General features: G+C 37.1%; 1 protein-coding gene across 5 annotated transcripts in view; it reads left to right on the top strand.

The window, feature by feature from the left end:
• The window catches only part of CFAP91 (cilia and flagella associated protein 91), a 68194-nt gene that overhangs the window by 11083 nt on the left and 38588 nt on the right, over window positions 1-18523 (top strand). For all 5 annotated transcript variants that reach the window (XM_058555856.1, XM_058555857.1, XM_058555858.1 and 2 more), the window contains exon 6: window positions 9555-9736. In XM_058555856.1, the coding sequence (XP_058411839.1) occupies window positions 9555-9736 (182 nt within the window). The remainder of the gene's footprint in view (window positions 1-9554; window positions 9737-18523) is intronic.

The following is an 18523-nucleotide window of genomic DNA, read 5'->3' on the forward strand; positions in this document are numbered from 1 at the left end:
TCAAAAACCCTGTAACAGAAATGAAGAATACCTTTGATGGGCTGATTAGTAGACTGGACATAGCTGAGAAGGAATCTCTGAGCTAGGATATATCAGTAGAAACCTCTAAAACTGAAAAGCAAAGAGAACAAAGACTGAAAAAAAGGAACAGAATATCCGGAAACTGTGGACAACTACAAAAGTGTGACATACATGTAATGGGAATACCAGAAGGAGAAGAAAGAGAGAAAGGAACAGATGAAATATTTGAAAGGACAATGACTGAAAATTTCCCCAAATTAGTGTCAGACACCAAACTACAGGTTTAGGAAGCTCAGAGAACACCAAGCAAGATAAATGCCCCCAAAAAGCTACACTGAGGCATATCATATTCAAACTAAAGAAAATCAAAGATAAAGAAAAAATTCTGACAGAAGTCACAGGAAAAAAATACCTATGGAGAGACAAAGATAACAATTATGTCTGACCACTTAGAAACAATGAAAGCAAGAAGATAGAGAAGTGAAATATTTAAAGTGTTGAGAGAAAACTACATCAACCTAGAGTTCTGTATCTTGTGAATTATCCTTCAGAAGTAAAGGAGAAATTAAGACTTTCTCAGGCAAACAAAAATTGAGGGAATTTGTTGCCAGTAGACCTGCCTTATGAGAAATATTAAAAGAAGTTATTTAGAGAGAAGGAAAATAATATAGGTCAGAAACTTGGATCTACATAAAGAGAAGAAGATTGAAGATGAATAAGTGAAGTTAAAATAAAAACTTTTGTTTTTCTAAATTGACCTAACAGATGACAGTTTGTTCAAAATAATAATAGCAACAATGTATTTGATTATGAATGCATATATATATATCTTATATGTGTGTGTGTGTATATATATATATATATATATATATACACACATATATGTATGCTTATGTATGCTTGTATATAAATGAAATGAATGACAGCAATGATAAAGAGATGGATGGGAGGAATTAGGATTATTTTGTTATTATAAGGTAGTCACACCCAGGAAGCAATGTAATGTTATTTGAAAGTGGACTTGGATTAGTTGTAAATGTATATTACAAACTCTAGGGCAATCACGGAAAAAAGGAAAAAAAGAAGTATTATTGATATGCTAATAAAGAGAAAATGGAATAATATAAAATGCTCAATTAAAACCACAAAAAGCAGCAAAGGAGTGGAAGACAAAATAGGAGCAAAGAACAAGGGCAGCAAATAGAAAGCAGTAACAAATATGCTGGATATTAATCCAACTATATCAGTTATCACTTTGACCATCAGTGGTCTAAGTGCACCAATTAAAAGACAGATATTGTCAGAGTGGATCAGAAAACAAGAACCAATACATATTGTCAACAAGACACCCACTTTAAATATAAAGATACATATAGATTAAAAGTAAGTGGATGGAGAAAAATATACCATGCTAACACTAATTAAAAGAAAGCAGCAGTAGCTATATTAATTTCAGACAGAGCAGACTTCAAAACAAGAAAAATTATCAGGGAAAAAGAGGGGCATTTCATACTGATAAAGGGGTCAATTCTCCAAGAAGACATAATCCTTAATGTGTATGCACCTAACAACAGTGTCAAACTACGTGAAGCAAAAACTAATAGAATTACAAGGAGAAATAAATGAATCCACTATCATAGTTGGAGACTGCAACATCTCTCTATCAGAAATGGACAGATCCAGCAGGCAGAAAGTCAGTAAGGCCATAGTTGAACTCAACAACTCTATCAACCAACTGAATGTAATTGATATCTATAGACTGTTTCATCCAATAACAGCAGAATACACATTCTTCTCAAGCTCACATGGAACATTCACCAAGACAGACCACATTCTGGGCCATAAAACACACTTAAATGTAAAAGAATAGAAATTATACAATGTCTGCTCTCAGACCACAATGGAATTAAACTAAAAATTAATAATAGATAATTGAAAATATGTGGTGATTAAACAATACTTTTAAATAACACAGAAGAAATCCCAAGAGAAATTTAAAAATATTTTGAATTAAATGAAAATGACAATACAACTTATCAAAATTTGTGGAGTGTAGTGAAAGTAGAGTTTTGAGGGAAATTTATAGCATTGAATGCATATATTAGAAAAGAAGAAAGATTTAAAATCAACTATCCAAGCTTCTACTTTGTGAAACTTGAAAAAGAAGAGCAAATTAAATCCAAAGTAAGAAGAAGAAAAGAAATAATAAGAATTAAAGCAGAAATCAATGAAATTGAAAACAGGAAATAATAGAGAAAATCAATGAAACCAAAAGCAGTTTCTTTGAAAAGATCTCTAAAATTGATAAACCTTTAGCCAGGCTAACTAAGAAAAAAAGAGAGGACACAAATTACTAATATCAGAAATGAAAGAGGGGACATTGCTGCAGAACCTATGGACATTAAAAAGATAGTAAAGGAATACTATGAATAACTGTATGCTTACAAATTATTTGATAACCTAGATGAAAAGGACTAATTCCTTGAAAGACACAATTTGCCAAAATTCACATAAGTAGAAATAGACAATCTGAATAGACCTATATCTATTAAAGAAATTGAATCAATAATTAATAACCTTCCAAAACATAGAGCACCAGACCCAGATGGGTTCACTGGTGAGTTCTACCAAACATTTAAGGAAGACATACCAATTCTCTACAATCTCTTTCAGATAATAGAAACAGAGGGGATACTTCCTAACTCATTTTATGAGGCCAGCCGTACCCTAATACCAAAACCAGACAAAGACATTAAAAGAAAACTACAGACCAATATCTCTCATGAACATAGGCCCAAAAATCCTCCACAAAATATTAGCAAACTGAATCCAACAATGTATAAAAAGAGTTATACACCATGACTAAGTAGGATTTATCCCAGGTATGCAAAGCTGGTTCATCATTCAAAAATCAATTAATGTGATCCATCATATCAATAGGCTAGAAAAGAAAAATCGTGATTATGTCAGTAGAGGCATAAAAAGCATTTGACAATATCCAATACCCATTTAAGATAAAAACTCTCAGTAGACTAGGAATAGAGGGGAACTTTCTCAACTTGATAAGGAATATCTACACAAAAACCTACAGCTAACATTATACTTAATGGTGAGAAACTCAAAGCTTTGCCACTAGGATCAGGAACAAGGCAAGGATGTCCCCTCTCACCACTCCTTTTCATCTTCATACTGGAAGTCCTAGCTATTGCAATAAGACGAGATAAGGAAATGAAAGGTATGTATATTGGGAAGGAAGAAATAAAACTGTCTTCATTAGCAGATGACATGTTTATCTATGTAGAAAATCAGAAAGAATTAACCAAAAAACCCCTCCTGGAACTAATAAGTAATTATAGCAAGGTTACAGGATACAAGGTTAATATACAAAAGTTGATTGCTTTCCTATATGCCAGCAATTAACAAGTGGAATTTGAAATTAAAAACACAGTACATTTACATTAGCATCAAAAAACTGAAATACTTAGATACAAATCTAACAAAATATGTACAAGATCTATATGAGGAAAACTGGAAAACACTGATGAAAGAAATTAAAGCAGAACTAAATAAATGGAGAGAGAGTCCATGTTCATGGATAGGAAGGCTCAAAATGTCAAGATGTCAGTTCTCCCCAATTTGATCTGTAGATTCAATGTAATCTCAGTCAAAATCTCCACAAGTTGTTTTGTGGATATTGATAAACTGATTCTAAAGCTTATATGAAAAAGCAAAAGACCCAGAATAGCCAATACAATATTGAAGGAGAAGAACAAAGTTGGAAGACTGACACTACCTTACTCTAAGACCTACCATAAAGCTGTAGTAATCAAGACAGTGTGGTAGTGGGGAAAGAATAGACAAATAGGTCAATGAAATAAAATAGAGAGGCCAGAAATAGACCCACATAAATATAATCAACTGATCTTCGACAGAAAGAACAAAGGCAATACAATGAGGCAAAGATAGGCTTTTCAACAAATGGTGCTGGAATAACTGGGTATCCATATGCAAAAAAAATGAATCTAGGCACAGACCTTACACTCTTCACAAAAATAATTAACTCAAAATGGATCACAGACCTCAATGTAGAATGCAAAACTATAAAACTCTTAGAAGATAACATAAGAGAAAACCTAGATGACCTTGGGTATGGCAATGACTTTTTAGGTACAAAACAAAGACATGAATCATTAAAGAAATAATGGGTAATCTGGACTTCATTGAATTAAAAAACTTCTGCTCTGCAAAAATCCGTGTCAATAGAATGAGAAGATAAGCTACAGACTGGGAGAAAATATTTGCAAAAGGCATAGTCGGCCCTCCGTATCCGTGGGTTCTGCATCCGTGGATTCAACCAACCAGGGATCAAAAGGCCTACAATGGTTGCATCTGTACTGAACATATACAGACTTTTCTTTTCTTGTCATCATTCCCTAAACAGTTCCGTATAACAACTATTTACATTGTATTAGATATTATAAGTAATCTAGAGATGATTTAAAGTATATGGGAGGATGTGCGTAGGTTATATGCAAATCCTACACAAGTTTATATAAGGGACTTTAGCATTCACAGATTTTGGTATCCCTGAGGGGTCCTGGAACCAATCTCCTGCAAAATACTGATGGACAACTGTATCCGGTAAATGACTGTTATCCAAAATATGCAAAGAACTCTTAAAACTCAACAATAAGAGAACAAACAACCTAGTTTTAAAAAGGGCCAAAGACCTTAACAGACACCTCACCAAAGAAGATATACAGATGGCAAATAAGCATATGAAAAGATGCTCCACATCATATGTCATCAGGGAAATTCAAATTAAAACGAGATACAACTACACACCCATTAGAATGGCCAAAATCCAGAACACTAACAGCACCAAATGTGGAGCAACAGGAACTCGCATTCATTGCTTGTGGGAATGCAAAATGGTATAGCCACTTTGGAAGAAAATTTGGTGATTTCTTACAAAACTAGGCATACTCGTACCATACAATCCAGCAATCGGGCTCCTTGATATATACTCAAAGGATCTGAAAACTTATGTCCACACAAAAACCTGCACACAGATGTTTATAGCAGCTTTATTCGTAAATGCCAAAACTTGAGAGCAACTGAGATGTTCTTCAGCAGGTGAATAGACAAATAAACTGTGGAACATCCAGACAATGGAATATTATTCAGTGCTAGAAAGAAATGAGCTATCAAGTCATGAAAAGACATGGAGGAACCTTAAATGCATTTTACTAAGTGAAAGAAGCCAATTCTGAAAAGGCTGCCTATAGTATGATTCCAACTATATGACATTCCGGAAAAGGCAAAACTACGGAGATTATAAAAAGATTATTGGTTGCCAGGGGTTGGGGAAGTGGCGGAGGGATGAATAGGAGGAGCACAGAGAATTTTTAGGGTAGTGAAAATACTCTGTATAATAGTATAATGGTGGATACATGTCATTACACGGATTTGACCAAACCCATAGACTGTGCAACACCAACAGTGAACCATAAGGTCAACTATGGACTTTGACTGATTGTGGTATGTCAGTGTAGATTCATTCATTGTAACAAATGTACTACTCTGGTGGGAGATGTTGATAGTGGGGGGGGGGCGGCTATGCATATGTGGGGGTAGGGGGAATATGGGAAATCTCTGTACCTTGCTTTCAACTTTGCTGTGAACCTAAAACTGCTCTAAAAAAATTGTGTTAAAAGAAACATACAATAGAGTTCATAATAACAGAGCAGGATTTGCTGGTTTTGTGAAGCTCCTCGTTGTGTGTAGCTTTGTTGGAGTGGGAAGGGAAAATCTAGAAGACTGTGATTGTGGCAAACAGTGCATGCTCCTGGTGCCTAGGCAATCGTGGAGGAGGAAGGGCCTGGATAGGGGGAACAGAGCAGCAGTGGCCGCTGTAAGGATACCAAAGCCAGGATCCTGCCTGAGGTTGCGATCCAGGACAAAGCCAAACGGAGCAGATGTGGGGTCTTTCTGGTTTTGGGTCCTGATTGAGGCTGAGGTGGAGGAAGGAAAGAGATCATCGCTCTTTCTTATTGACATTCTACTCTCCCCTAAAACCAACTGAAATGGAGAAAAAATGAGTAGGTTGGAGAAAATAAAAAGTTAGTTAGGAAAGAAGCTGTATGAAGTTACCATAGGAATTTTGTCTCTGCATTCCTCCTTTGCATCCTCTCCTCTGACCTGCCTGGAAGGATGCTAAGTCATCAGAATGCTCAGTCAGAAGGATTCATTAGGCTTCCTCATAGTCTTAGCACATTTGATCAGATGGGTCAAGTTTGTAATTCTTTAATTTGGAAAACAGTATTGTCTTGATTCAAGCTAATAGTGTGATAATAAAATTTCATATGATCTTGGATGATATAAAGCTGATTTGAAGTTCTTTTCTCAACTAGAATATTTACAGTAGAATAATTTCTGCCAAAAACATAAGAAACCATAAATACCTATATTGTCTACATATGTTAGAAATTCATAGCAACTGCTGAAATTCATCATTAAAAACAATGTAAAGTACTCTTCCGTCACAGGTGGAACCTCCAAATAGGTGCTTCTTTTCAACTGGCTTGAAATGTGCTTTTTTTAGAGCTTAGCTGTGTATGTTATACTCATATATAAGTACCTCCTATTGCTTTTCACTGTTTTTCAAAGTTCTAATATTTTTCTTTTTTGCCATTATCTTTAGTTATTTATTGTTTATGTAGTTTAACCAATTCTTCTACTAACTAGAAAAAATGTTTTATTTTAAATGGAAATGGCTATTTTTTTATCATTTTAAAAGTAGTACATGTCCAGCTAAAATAAAGTTAGAAAATTAGTTAAATTTTAGTTAAATAAAATAAAACTAAACTTAGAAAATTAGTTAAAATTAGAAAAGTCAGAAGACTATAAGCTTAAAAAAATTCTCTCTGTAATCTTACTCTCCAGAAATCATTGCTGTTATTATTTTATTGTATGTCTATCTAGGCATTTTTCTATGCATAAAAGCACAGTTTCTAAAAACATAAAAATGAACTCTTACTATACATACTGGCTTATAGTATTCTTTTTTTTCACTTTAAGTTGAATCATGGACGTTTTTGTATGTTCATAAATATAGATTACATTGTTACTTTTTTTTGTGTGAGGAAGATCAGCCCTGTGCTAACATCTGCCAATCTTCCTCTTGTTTTGCTGAGGAAGACTGGCCCTGGGCTAACATCCATGCCCATCTTCCTCCACTTTATATGGGACTCCGCCTCAACATGGCTCGCCAAGCGGTGCAACGGTGCACGCCCAGATCCCAACCAGTGAACCCCAGGCCGCCGTGCACACGCACTTAACGGCTTGCACCACTGGGCCTGTCCCCCATTGTTACTTTAAATAGCTGCATAAATTCCATTATGGGTGTGCCATTTTTAAAACAATTCTTCTATTGATGGTGATCGTTTAAGTTTGTAATTTTTTTTTTTTTCACAAAAAGAGCAACATGAGTAGAGTGGGAAGGATTTCTGTGAGGTATTGGTCAGTCAAAAAAGCAAGATGCAAAAATGTATTCATAATATTCCATTTTAGTAAAACAATAAAATAACACTGTATTTGTATATATTTACACACATATATATGTTAGTGTAGAAAAGTAAGTCTGGATAAAAATATAGCAAAATGTAATTCAAGGATATATCTAGGGTATATTCTAGATCTCTCTTCTCTATATATAGAGGGTACTGCTATTAGTGGATAGGAAGGAAAAGGGATTAGAGGGAGGCAAACTCAAAACTAAAAGAAAAAAACACTGCACTAAAAAGTTAAAGCATATGTGCTATCATACTTATTGTTATAAAAATTGTGTATAAGGGTAGGCATATGTTTAAGTGAATTAATCTACAATTTTTTTCTCTGTGTTTAAAAATAGCCAGAATGAAAAAAACAAAGAAGAAAATAATGGGTCCAAGGTTGATGCCTAATGACTTAGGTATAACCATCTTTAAAAATAAAATTGGCCATTAAAAAAGAGTTTGTAATTTTTTACTCTTATAAATGAGACTTTATGAACGTGTTTGCATATGTCTTTATACACTTGTCCAATTATTTCCTAGAGTAAATTGCCAGGAGTACAATTGCTGGGGAAGAAAGGTATTTTAAGCGTTTGATATATATTGATAAATTACCTGTTAGTTAGGTTGTACCTATTTGAATTTCCATCAGCAGTTTATGAGAATGCCTATTTCTTCACAACTTCATCAATGCTAGATACTTTGTCTTTTAAAATCTTTGCTTATGTGACATGTAATAAAATAGCATTTTGCTCTTTTAATTTACTTTTCTTTGATTACTAATTATGTTCATTATCTTTTCATGTTTGTTAGAAGTTTGACTTTTTGTTTTATGAATTGTCCTTTCCCCAGTTCTGTGGGAATTCAACTGTCTTATTGATTTACAAGGGCTTTTTATATAGAAAGCCTGTTTAACTTTTTATTATATATGTTGCAAAACCTATTTCCAAGTTTGCCATTCACATTTTAATTTTGTTTATGATATTTTGAGGTATAAAAGTTTCAACTTCGCCTCAATTCTATTGGTCATTTCCTTTTATAGTTTCTGGCTTTTGATCCATGCTTAAAAAGACTTTCACTCAAAGATGATATAAATATTTACTTATGCTTCCTATTAGTACTTTTATAGCCTCCTTTTTATGTTAAGTATTTTTATTTTTTAATTTTTTGTGAGGAAGATCGGCTCTGAGCTAACATCTGCCAATCCTCCTCTTTTTTGCTGAGGAAGACTGGCCCCTGGCTAACATCCATGCCCATCTTCCTCCACTTTATATGGGATGCCACCACAGCATGGCTTGACAAGCAGTGGATTGGTGCGCGCCTGGGATCCGAACTGGCGAACCCCGGGCCGCCGCAGTGGAGTGCGCGCACTTAACTGCTTGCGCCGCCGGGCCGGTCCCCATTAAGTATTTTTAAATATCTGGAATTAATTTTTGTGACAGGGATGAGGTAACTTTTCCACGTGGTTAACCAAGTGGTCCCAGCATTTATGATTGATTTATCTATCCAGAAAAAGGCTTGCTTTCTTTAAAGTCAGAAAGCATTCTTCTTTTTTCTCTATTCCTGAATTTCTGGAGGGAAATAGCTAAAATTGGGTGTGTAACTAAAAGCAGAGAAGAAAGAAACCAGGGAATGTAGCAATTCCGAACAGGTTCAGAAGTAACTGTACGACATTCTAGAATCTACCCTTTATGGCTCATGCTACAAGCCTGCCCATGAGACACAGATAAACAGGTGCTTTAGTGAGTAGACTCAAGTTTTTATGCCCCTTCAGTTTCGTGCCAGAGGTGAGAATAACAAGGCAATTCTCTCAAGATTATTGGACATAATCCTGATTACATTGGATTCACAGCTCTGTGCCTGTCAAAGTTTAAACGGGGAATGGATTTAGTGAAACTCAAGAATTTATGTCTACTTGATTATATAGTATCCTAAGTGATCATATCAGGTTTTAATATTTGAAATAATTTTCCCTTATAGGACAGAGCCATATACTTTTCCTCCTGCTTCTACTAAGTACCAACACATCTCTTCAAAATGTACTGTGAGCACTCAGACTGATTATCGGGATGCCGAAGTTCAAACAGATCCGTATTCTCCAGAATACGTCGTATGTCAGGACTCAATCCCTGAGCTCTTGACCCTGGCCACTCTGACTTGGGGTGAGTTGGTCATTCTTGTGAATATTTGCAGATGGCAGTCTGATAACTGCATGCTATTGAGTTCCTGGAAATGACACACACAGAGGCAACTGTGGTTTAAAGTGTTGCTATTTAAAGTGTCTTGCTCAGTAGAACTGTTTCAGAGTCTCATACGTTTTATAATAGTTTTATTCAAAGAGAGATATGCCCTTTTCACTGTAAGGAGGCTTATTGTGCTCTGTCCCTGAAACTGAAATTATATTTCAGCTTAATTTTGTTGTTGCTTTGCTGACTACTGGCCTCCCTCCTCTCCCTGTTTCTCCCAGTGAATCAACTCCTTTTCATTGAGTAACCCATACTCCTTCTTTACATATAAACCTTTTTTGTGTGTATAATACTGGATGCATATTCCAACATATGTAATAATATTATCTTATTTTGCCAAAATATCTTGCAACTTATCAAATCTCTCTTACATACCTTAGTGGATGATTTGGATGATTTCTTTTGATATTATCTCTGAAATCTAATATCTTTCAGGCTCAGAAATTCACTCTTAGAATGCAATAAAATCTGGCCTAGGCCTATATTATGTGAAACTATAAAAATTGTCAAGAGAAGGGGCCTTTAGAAATTATTAGAAATTAGCTTATTGAACTCACTTGGTTGTAGTTGGGAAACTGAGAAGCAGAGAGACTGACTCCTCCAAGGTCGTGGAGATAGTTGATACACTGTAATGATTTTTATTAAAATGAGATCACTTTTGTTTCCCCATTGTAGTGGATAGCTGGATCAAGTCTGCATCACAGGCAGTGAAGATGTTCATGTCTGAGCTCTGCTTTTGATTCTTGTTTCCTGGCTCACTTTATGAATCCAGGTTAAGCATTCTTGACACCCATGATCTAAGGCAGAGGCTCTACTCTCAGGCCTAGATGACAGATTAAAAATATGCTGAAACCTTTCCTTCTGCTCTGAACACATAAAAAATATATTACAAAAAATTAGTAAACACATAGCTACACTTAAAAACAAGGAAGAAAATAGAGACTTCTTCCAGGAGAAACAAATAGCTGGGAGCCTAGGATGATAAGCAGGGACTATGAATGGTGGGGAGCCAGATCCGAGTCACCTGCCTGAACTAGAGGAAGCAGAGTCTCCTGCCCACAGGTGAGACCGGAGCCCTGTGCCTGCCAGTCTAAGATCGTAGCCAGAGCTGAGTCAGGTGTTCCTGCCTGGGGTCTTGGGCTTTGCCTTTTGGTGTGATATGGGCTTAGCATTGAGCTGCAGAGGCACCAGAGCCCGGCCCTCTAAAGCAAGAGATCTAGGCAGGGGCTCAGCAATGCCTCACTAGGAAAAAAGCCTAATCTGGAGCCATGCCCCTGGCAGCTCTGAGATCGAAGTGTCAATAAAAAGCTCTATGAGTCAGGCCTACCCCCTCGTTTGTGAGGCCCTGGGTTGAGATTCAAATGGAGGCCCACATACCATATGTAAAGATGTTTAAAAATTATAAATCAAGCTAACATCTGTTAAGTAAAATACATTCTGTAATTTTTACAAATATATCTTTGTAACAAGTTGAAAGGACAAGTTTAAATTTAGAATTCTTAGACTCCTTGGGATTCTATGCTGAAATGTGGGAGCAAGGGGAGAGGCTTGTGGCGTGCCCTCTTCGCTTCCCACTCGGGCTCTGTTCCACATCGTGAGGGGCTTGACATGCATGCCTGTGGTTACCCCACCTTGCTTTTCCAATCTCTGTTCACACATCCCTGAAAACAGCCACCACGGGGCCATACCCTGGGCTTTAGGCTAAACCAACAGCAGCGTATAGTCTGCCCTCAGGAGTCTGAATCCCGGGAGGAGGCCCGTGTAGACTGTGGAAGCAGGCTTGGGGCCATTTGTGCAAGGAATTCCAGGGTCTCGAAGGGTAGGAGTAGCTCCAGGTGGGCATAGTCCCTTGGACTCCTCACCCTGTGGTGATGGGCAGGGCTCTAAAGAATGAGGCTGGAGAGCTGTCCCTCTTGCCAGGTCAAAGAGTGCTACTGCCCAGGGTGCTCCTGAGAGAAATCTGTAGATGATCTCAACCCAAGAATCACAAAATATCTAAGAAACAGACACCAGGAGTGAGCCACAAAAAGTACAGAAAATGGAAGAATAAATTCCTGAAACTAACAGAGTCAATGGAGCAATCTGAAAAGGATTTAGGAAGTACTTTTTATATCCTCAAAGAGATAAAGGGGAAATAGCAACAATGAAAACAAGAATGGGAGCTATGAAAAAGAACCAATTGGAATCGTTGGGAAGGAAAACTATGAAGTTTGAAATAAAGTGAGCTCAGTAGTAGAATAGACCAAGCTGAAGAGCAAATTAGTGAAATGAAAGATTAAAGGAACAAGTATTCCAGAATGCAATATACAGAGGAGGAGTGAGAGAAAAGAAAAGGGAACAGCTATGGGGGGTAGGATTATAAGATCCAGAAATTGAGAATAGAGAGAGTGGTGGGGAAGCAGTGCAAGAAAAGATAATGGCTGAGAATTCCCAGAACTGGAGAAAGACATGAGCACACAGATTGAAAAATTCCATTGAGTACCAAGCAGGATAAATTTTTTAAAATTCATACCTAGTAATACGGGAAAAAGAAAAAACTTCAGGGGCCGGCCCGGTGGTGCAAACAGTTAAGTGCGCACGCTTCACTGCGGCGGCCTGGGGTTTGCCGGTTCAGATCCCAGGCGTGCACCAACATACCGCTTGTCAAGCCATGCTGTGGCGGCGTCCCATATAAAGTGGAGGAAGATGGGCACAGATGTTAGCCCAGGGCCAGTCTTCCTCAGCAAAAAGAGGAGGATTGGCAGATGTTAGCTCAGGGCCAATCTTCCTCACAAAAAAAAAGAAAGAAAAGGTAAAAAATGCAAAAGCGATTGGAAAGAAAAGTCAGATTACTCACAAAGGAACAAAAACCAAATTGAAATTTTGTAGCATTACCTTTAAAGTTGTGTAGGAAAATAATTGCAAACCTAGAATTCTTTTTTTTTTTTTGTGAGGAAGATCAGCCCTGAGCTAACATCCATGCTAATCCTCCTCTTTTTGCTGAGGAAGACTGGCTCTGAGCTAACATCTATTGCCAATCCTCATCCTTTTTTTTTTTCCCCAAAGCCCCCGTAGATAGTTGTATGTCATAGCTGCACATCCTTCTAGTTGCTGTATGTGGGACACGGCCTCAGCATGGCCAGAGAAGCAGTGCGTTGGTGCGTGCCCGGGGTTCCGAACCTGGGCCGCCAGTAGCAGAGCGCGCGCACTTAACCGCTAAGCCACAGGGCCGGCCCTGCAAACCTAGAATTCTTTTACCAGCCAAACTATTATTCAGGAGTGAAGGTGAAATAAAGACATTTTCATACATAATAAAAACATCTATCTCATAGGATATTGTAAAGATTAAGTACATTCATTTATGTAATGTGCTTAGACCAGTGCCTAGCATGTAAATAAGCATTCTATAAATGTTAGCAATTAGTTTGAATAAAAGAAGAATTAAAGGACATACTTCAACAAGAAGAAAAATGAACCCAAAAGGAAGAAGCAAGGTTTAAGAACATGGTGAGCAAAAAGAGAAAAATAAGTAATTAAAATTTTAAAGTGTTGAATTTCTAGAAATGATAATTTCTTTTTTTTTTTTCTTTTTAAAGCAGGTACTAAAACCCTAGATAAGGATTGGTAAACTATGGTCCACAGGCCAGATTGGCTTATTGCCTTTTTTTACATGGCCTGCAAGCTAAGGATGGTTTTTACATTTTAAAATGGAAGGAAAAATTCTGCTATTTTGTGATGTGAAAATTATATGAAATTAAAATTTCACTGACCTTACATAGGGTTTTATTGGAACACAGCCACCCTCATTTGTTTCAGTGACAGAATTGAAACAGACTCTATGGCCCATGAAGCCTAACATGTTTACTCGCTGGCCCTTTCCAGAGAAATCTTGCTGACTCTGCTCTAGAGCAGTGCTTTTCAAGCTTTAGCGTGAATGAGAATCACCTGGTGAGCTTGTTAAAACACTGATTCCTGGCCCCACCCCAGAGATTCTGCTTTATTAGGCCTGAGAAAGGGCCAAGTATTTGCATTTCTAATAAGCTCTCGGGTGATGGTGATGCACCTGGTTCAAGAACCGCCTCATGAGTGTCGGCGTTGGGGAAGAAATAAGAGTAAAGCTTACCAAAATTCTATTTCCTTTTGGAAGGTGAGAGAGATATTAATTAGCTTTAGACTTTATTGGAAAACCATGAGTGGAAATTTCTAAGTTAAAAAATTTATGGGAAACCTCTAAAAAAATGGAGAAATATATTATTTCAGGTTGGTAGAGAGGAAAAAGACGAAATAACAGAAAGCAGAAAAGGAGGGGAAAAGCAAAGAAAAACCATAGTAGATAGAAAATACATAGTAAAATGTCAGAAAAATGTCCAAATATTTTAATAATCAAAATACATAAAAGTGACTTTTTTTTTTTTTTTGCCTATTAAAAGACATTCTTTTGGGGCTGGCCTGGTGACATAGTAGTTAAGTTAGCACGCTATGCTTCCGTGGCCCGGAGTTTGCAGTTTGGGATCCCGGCGCAGACCTACATGCTGCTCACTGGCCACCATGCTGTGGTGGCCTCCCATATACAAAGTAGAGGAAGATTGGCATAGATGTTAGCTCAGGGCCAATCTTCCTCACATATACAAAAAAGACATTCTTGGATTGGAATAATAAAAACCCAGCAAAAACAGCTTGCTGTTTAGAAAATGGCATTGAAACTTTGAAAATAGAGGGGCAGAAAAATATACCAAAAGCTAACCCAAAGAAAGCTGGTGTAACAGTGTTATTAGACCAAAGTTTATCTGAAAAACATTAAAAGGGACAATGAAGGATGTGTAATGATCATAAAAGGAGCAACCCACCAGAAGATATATCTGCCATGAACTTGTGTGTACCCTACATAGACTTAAATATATAAAGCAAAAATTGATTGACTCACAAACAGAAATGGACAAATCCCTACTCGTAGTAAAGATTGGATTCCTCGGTCCATCCTTATAGTCGTTTGATTTATGAGAAAGATGCTGCTGTAATTCAGTGGGGAAAAGGAGGCCTGTTCAATAAATGGTGATGAAACAATTAGATATCCATATGTAAAAAATAAACTTTGATTCTGATTCCTACCTCAATGCAGTCCCAGTAAAAAGCCCAACAGGTTTGCGTATGTGTGTGTGTGTAAATTGGTAACCTCATTCTAAAATTAATATGGAAATGTGAAAGGGTCAAAAGTAGCCAAGGCAAATGTGAGGAAGAAACAGAGCAATATCCACTACCGCATATAGATCTACTATAAAGCTGTAATAATTAAACAGTGTGGAATATTCTCAAAGATAGACAAATAGATCACTGTTACAAAATAGAGAGTCCAGATATTAATCTACAGATAAATATCATCTGACTTAAGACAAAGATGACACTGCAGTACAATAGGAAAACAATCATCTTTTCAATAAATGGTGCTGAGTCAATTAGATAGTCATCTTGAAAAAAATGACTCTCAATTCCTACCTCACACCACAAACCAAAATCAATTACAGATATCTAAATGTGAAAGGTTAAACAATAAAACTTTTAGAAGGAAATATGAGAGAATATTTTCATGACCTTGGGCAGGCAAAGATTTCATTTAGAGGACAAAAAAATTCTAACCATAAAGGGAAAAACGAGAAATTAGATCACATTAAAATTAAGAACTTCTATTCACCAAAAAACACATTAAGATAGTGAAAAGGCAAGCCACAGATTGGGAGAAGATATTTGCAATAGCCATATGACAGAAGACTCATAACTGGAACACATAAAGAAAGTCTACAAATCAGTAAGAAAAAGACAACCCAATAGAAAAATGAGCAAATGATGTGAGCAGGCACTTAATAAAAAGGGTTTTCAAATGGCCAATTAACATATGAAACAGTGTTCAACTTGATTCGTCATCAGGGAAATACAGATTAAAACCTCAGTGTGATACTACTACACACATACCAGAATAGCTAATCTTAAAAAGAGTGACATTACCAAGTGGTGACAAGGATTTGAAGCAAAGAGAATTTCTTATACTACATGTGTATATTATAACCAATTTTTGAAAACCGTTTGGTAGTGTCTTCTAAGGCTGAACACGTATACTTATGACCCAGGAATTTCATCCCTTGTTATACCAAAGAAAAGTGAGTACTTAGTTCTACTAACAGAAATATGTATGTATATACTCCAAAAGACAGGTGCGACAATGTTCATAGCAGCACTATTCATAATAACTCCAAACTGAAAACAACCCAGGTGTCCATCAACTGTAGAATGGATGGATGTGATGTAGTGTAGTCACACAATGGGATACTATATAGTAATGAGAGTGAAAGTACAGCTACCTGTAACCACAGGGGTGAATCTCAAATAATTCTGAGCAAAAGAGTAAGACACAAAAGAGTACCTACACTTTGATTCCAGTTATATAAAGCTCAAAACCTATCAAAACTAGATCAATATGTTAGGAATCAGGATGGTGGATATCCTTGAGGCAGGTAGATACTGGGAGGGAGCATGATGGGCAATCCAGAGTTCTGGTAATATTCTGTTCCTTGATCTGAGTGCTGGTTATGTGGGATGTTCATTTGTGTACCTTTCTGCATGTATATTATACATTCATAAAAAGTTTACATAAAAATAAGTGAAAAATAATAACAGTGAAAAAGGTTGACACTGTGAGCATTAAGAAAAAAAATTGAATGCTAAATATGTGCCAAGAACTGTTCCAAGTGCTCTACATTTTTTTTTCTTCATTGTGACATTTTTGTTGTACGTTATTGTTTGTCAGTCACCATATAAATGCTTCCCTTCACCCCTCGTGCCCACCCCCCAGCCCCTTGCCCCTGGTAACCACCAAACAGTTCTGTCTGCCCGTGTGTTGGTTTATCTTCCATATATGAATGAAATCATGCAGTGTTTGTCTTTCTCTTTCTGGCTTATTTCACTTAACATAATACCCTCCAGGTCCATCCATGTTGTTGCAAATGGGACAATTTTGTCTTTTTTTTATGGCTGAGTAGTATTCCATTGTATATATATATACCACATCTTTTTTTTTTTTTTCTAAATTTTTTTTTATTTATTTTCGTCCCCCAAAGCCCCAGTAGATAGTTGTATGTCATAGCTGCACATCCTTCTAGTTGCTGCATGTGGGACGCGGCCTCAGCATGGCCGGACAAGCAGTGCGTCGGTGCGTGCCAGGGATCCGAACCTGGGCCACCAGCAGCGGAGCACGCGCACTTAACCGCTAAGCCACAGGGCCGGCCCTACACCACATCTTCTTTATCCAGTCATCAGTCGAGGGATACTTGGGTTGCTTCCACTTCTTGGCTATAGTGAATAATGCTGCAGTGGACATAGGGATGCATAAGCCTCTCTGGATTGTTGATTTCAGGTTCGTTGGGTAGATACCCAGTAGTGGGGTAGCTGGATCATAAGGTATTTCTATTTTTAATTTTTTGAGGAATCTCTGTACTGTTTTCTATAGAGGCTGTGCCAGTTTGCATTCCCAATAGCAGTGGATTAGGGTTCCCGTTTCTCCAGAGCCTCTCCAGCATTTGTTGTTTTTGTCTTGGTGATTATTGCTGTTCTCAGGGGTGTAAGATGATATCTTAGTGTGGTTTTGATTTGCATTTCCCTGATGATTAGTGATGTTGAACATCTTTTCATGTGCCTGTTGGCCATCTGTATATCTTCTTTGGAGAAGTGTCTGTTCATTTCCTCTGCCCATTTTTTGATCGGGTTATTTATTTTTTTGTTGTTTAGTTGTGTGAGTTCTTTATATATTATGGAGATTAGTCCCTTGTCGGATGTATAGTTGGCAAATATTTTTTCCCAGCTGCTGGGCTGCCTATTCATGAAGTGCTCTACATTTTTTTTTCTTTTTGTGAGGAGATCAGCCCTGAGCTAACGTCTGCCAATCCTCCTCTTTTTTTGCTGAGGAAGACTGGCCCTGGGCTAACATCCGTGCCCATCTTCCTCCACTTTATATGGGACGCCGCCACAGCATGGCTTGCCAAGCAGTGCGTCGGTGCGCGCCCAGGATCCGAACCGGCAAACCCCGGGTCGCCGCAGCGGAGCGTGCACACTTAACCACTTGCGCCACCGGGCCGACCTTGTGCTCTACATTTTTAACCTACTTAATCTTCACAACTTAAGTGAATAATAAAATTTAAATTAGAAATTAATAAAATAGATCTTTAAAAGGCAAAAGAAATGGTCATTAGGACTGTAAAGTAATTTTTTGGGTAGAGATGAATAATGTAGACAAACCTCTTGTAGGAAACATCAAGGCCAAAGATAGAATATGCAAATAAAGAGTATTAAGATTGAGAGGGGACATAACTACAGAGTAAAGTGTTTAAGAACTGTAAGAGAATGCTGTGCCTATCTTCTGCCCTGTATTTTATAACTTAGATAAATTATACAATTTTCAAAGAAAATATAAATGACCAAGTTGGTTTCAAGAAGAAATAGCAAACCTGAACAGAAGAATAACTATAGATATTGACTTGGTAAAGGAAAAAAAACCCTTTTAAGAGCAGTAGGCCTAAACAGTTTCACAGGTAAGTTTACCACTCCTTCAAGGAACAAATACGCTCAGTTTTATGCAAATTCTTCCAGAAAGAGAAAGTGAGAATAAGCGTTAATTTATTCATTTTATGAAGCTAGTATAGCCTTGATTTGAAAACTGAATCAGGATAGTACTAGAAA

The sequence above is a fragment of the Diceros bicornis genome, chromosome 15 (assembly GCF_020826845.1).
Source record: "Diceros bicornis minor isolate mBicDic1 chromosome 15, mDicBic1.mat.cur, whole genome shotgun sequence".
Classification (NCBI taxonomy): Eukaryota; Metazoa; Chordata; class Mammalia; order Perissodactyla; family Rhinocerotidae; genus Diceros; species Diceros bicornis.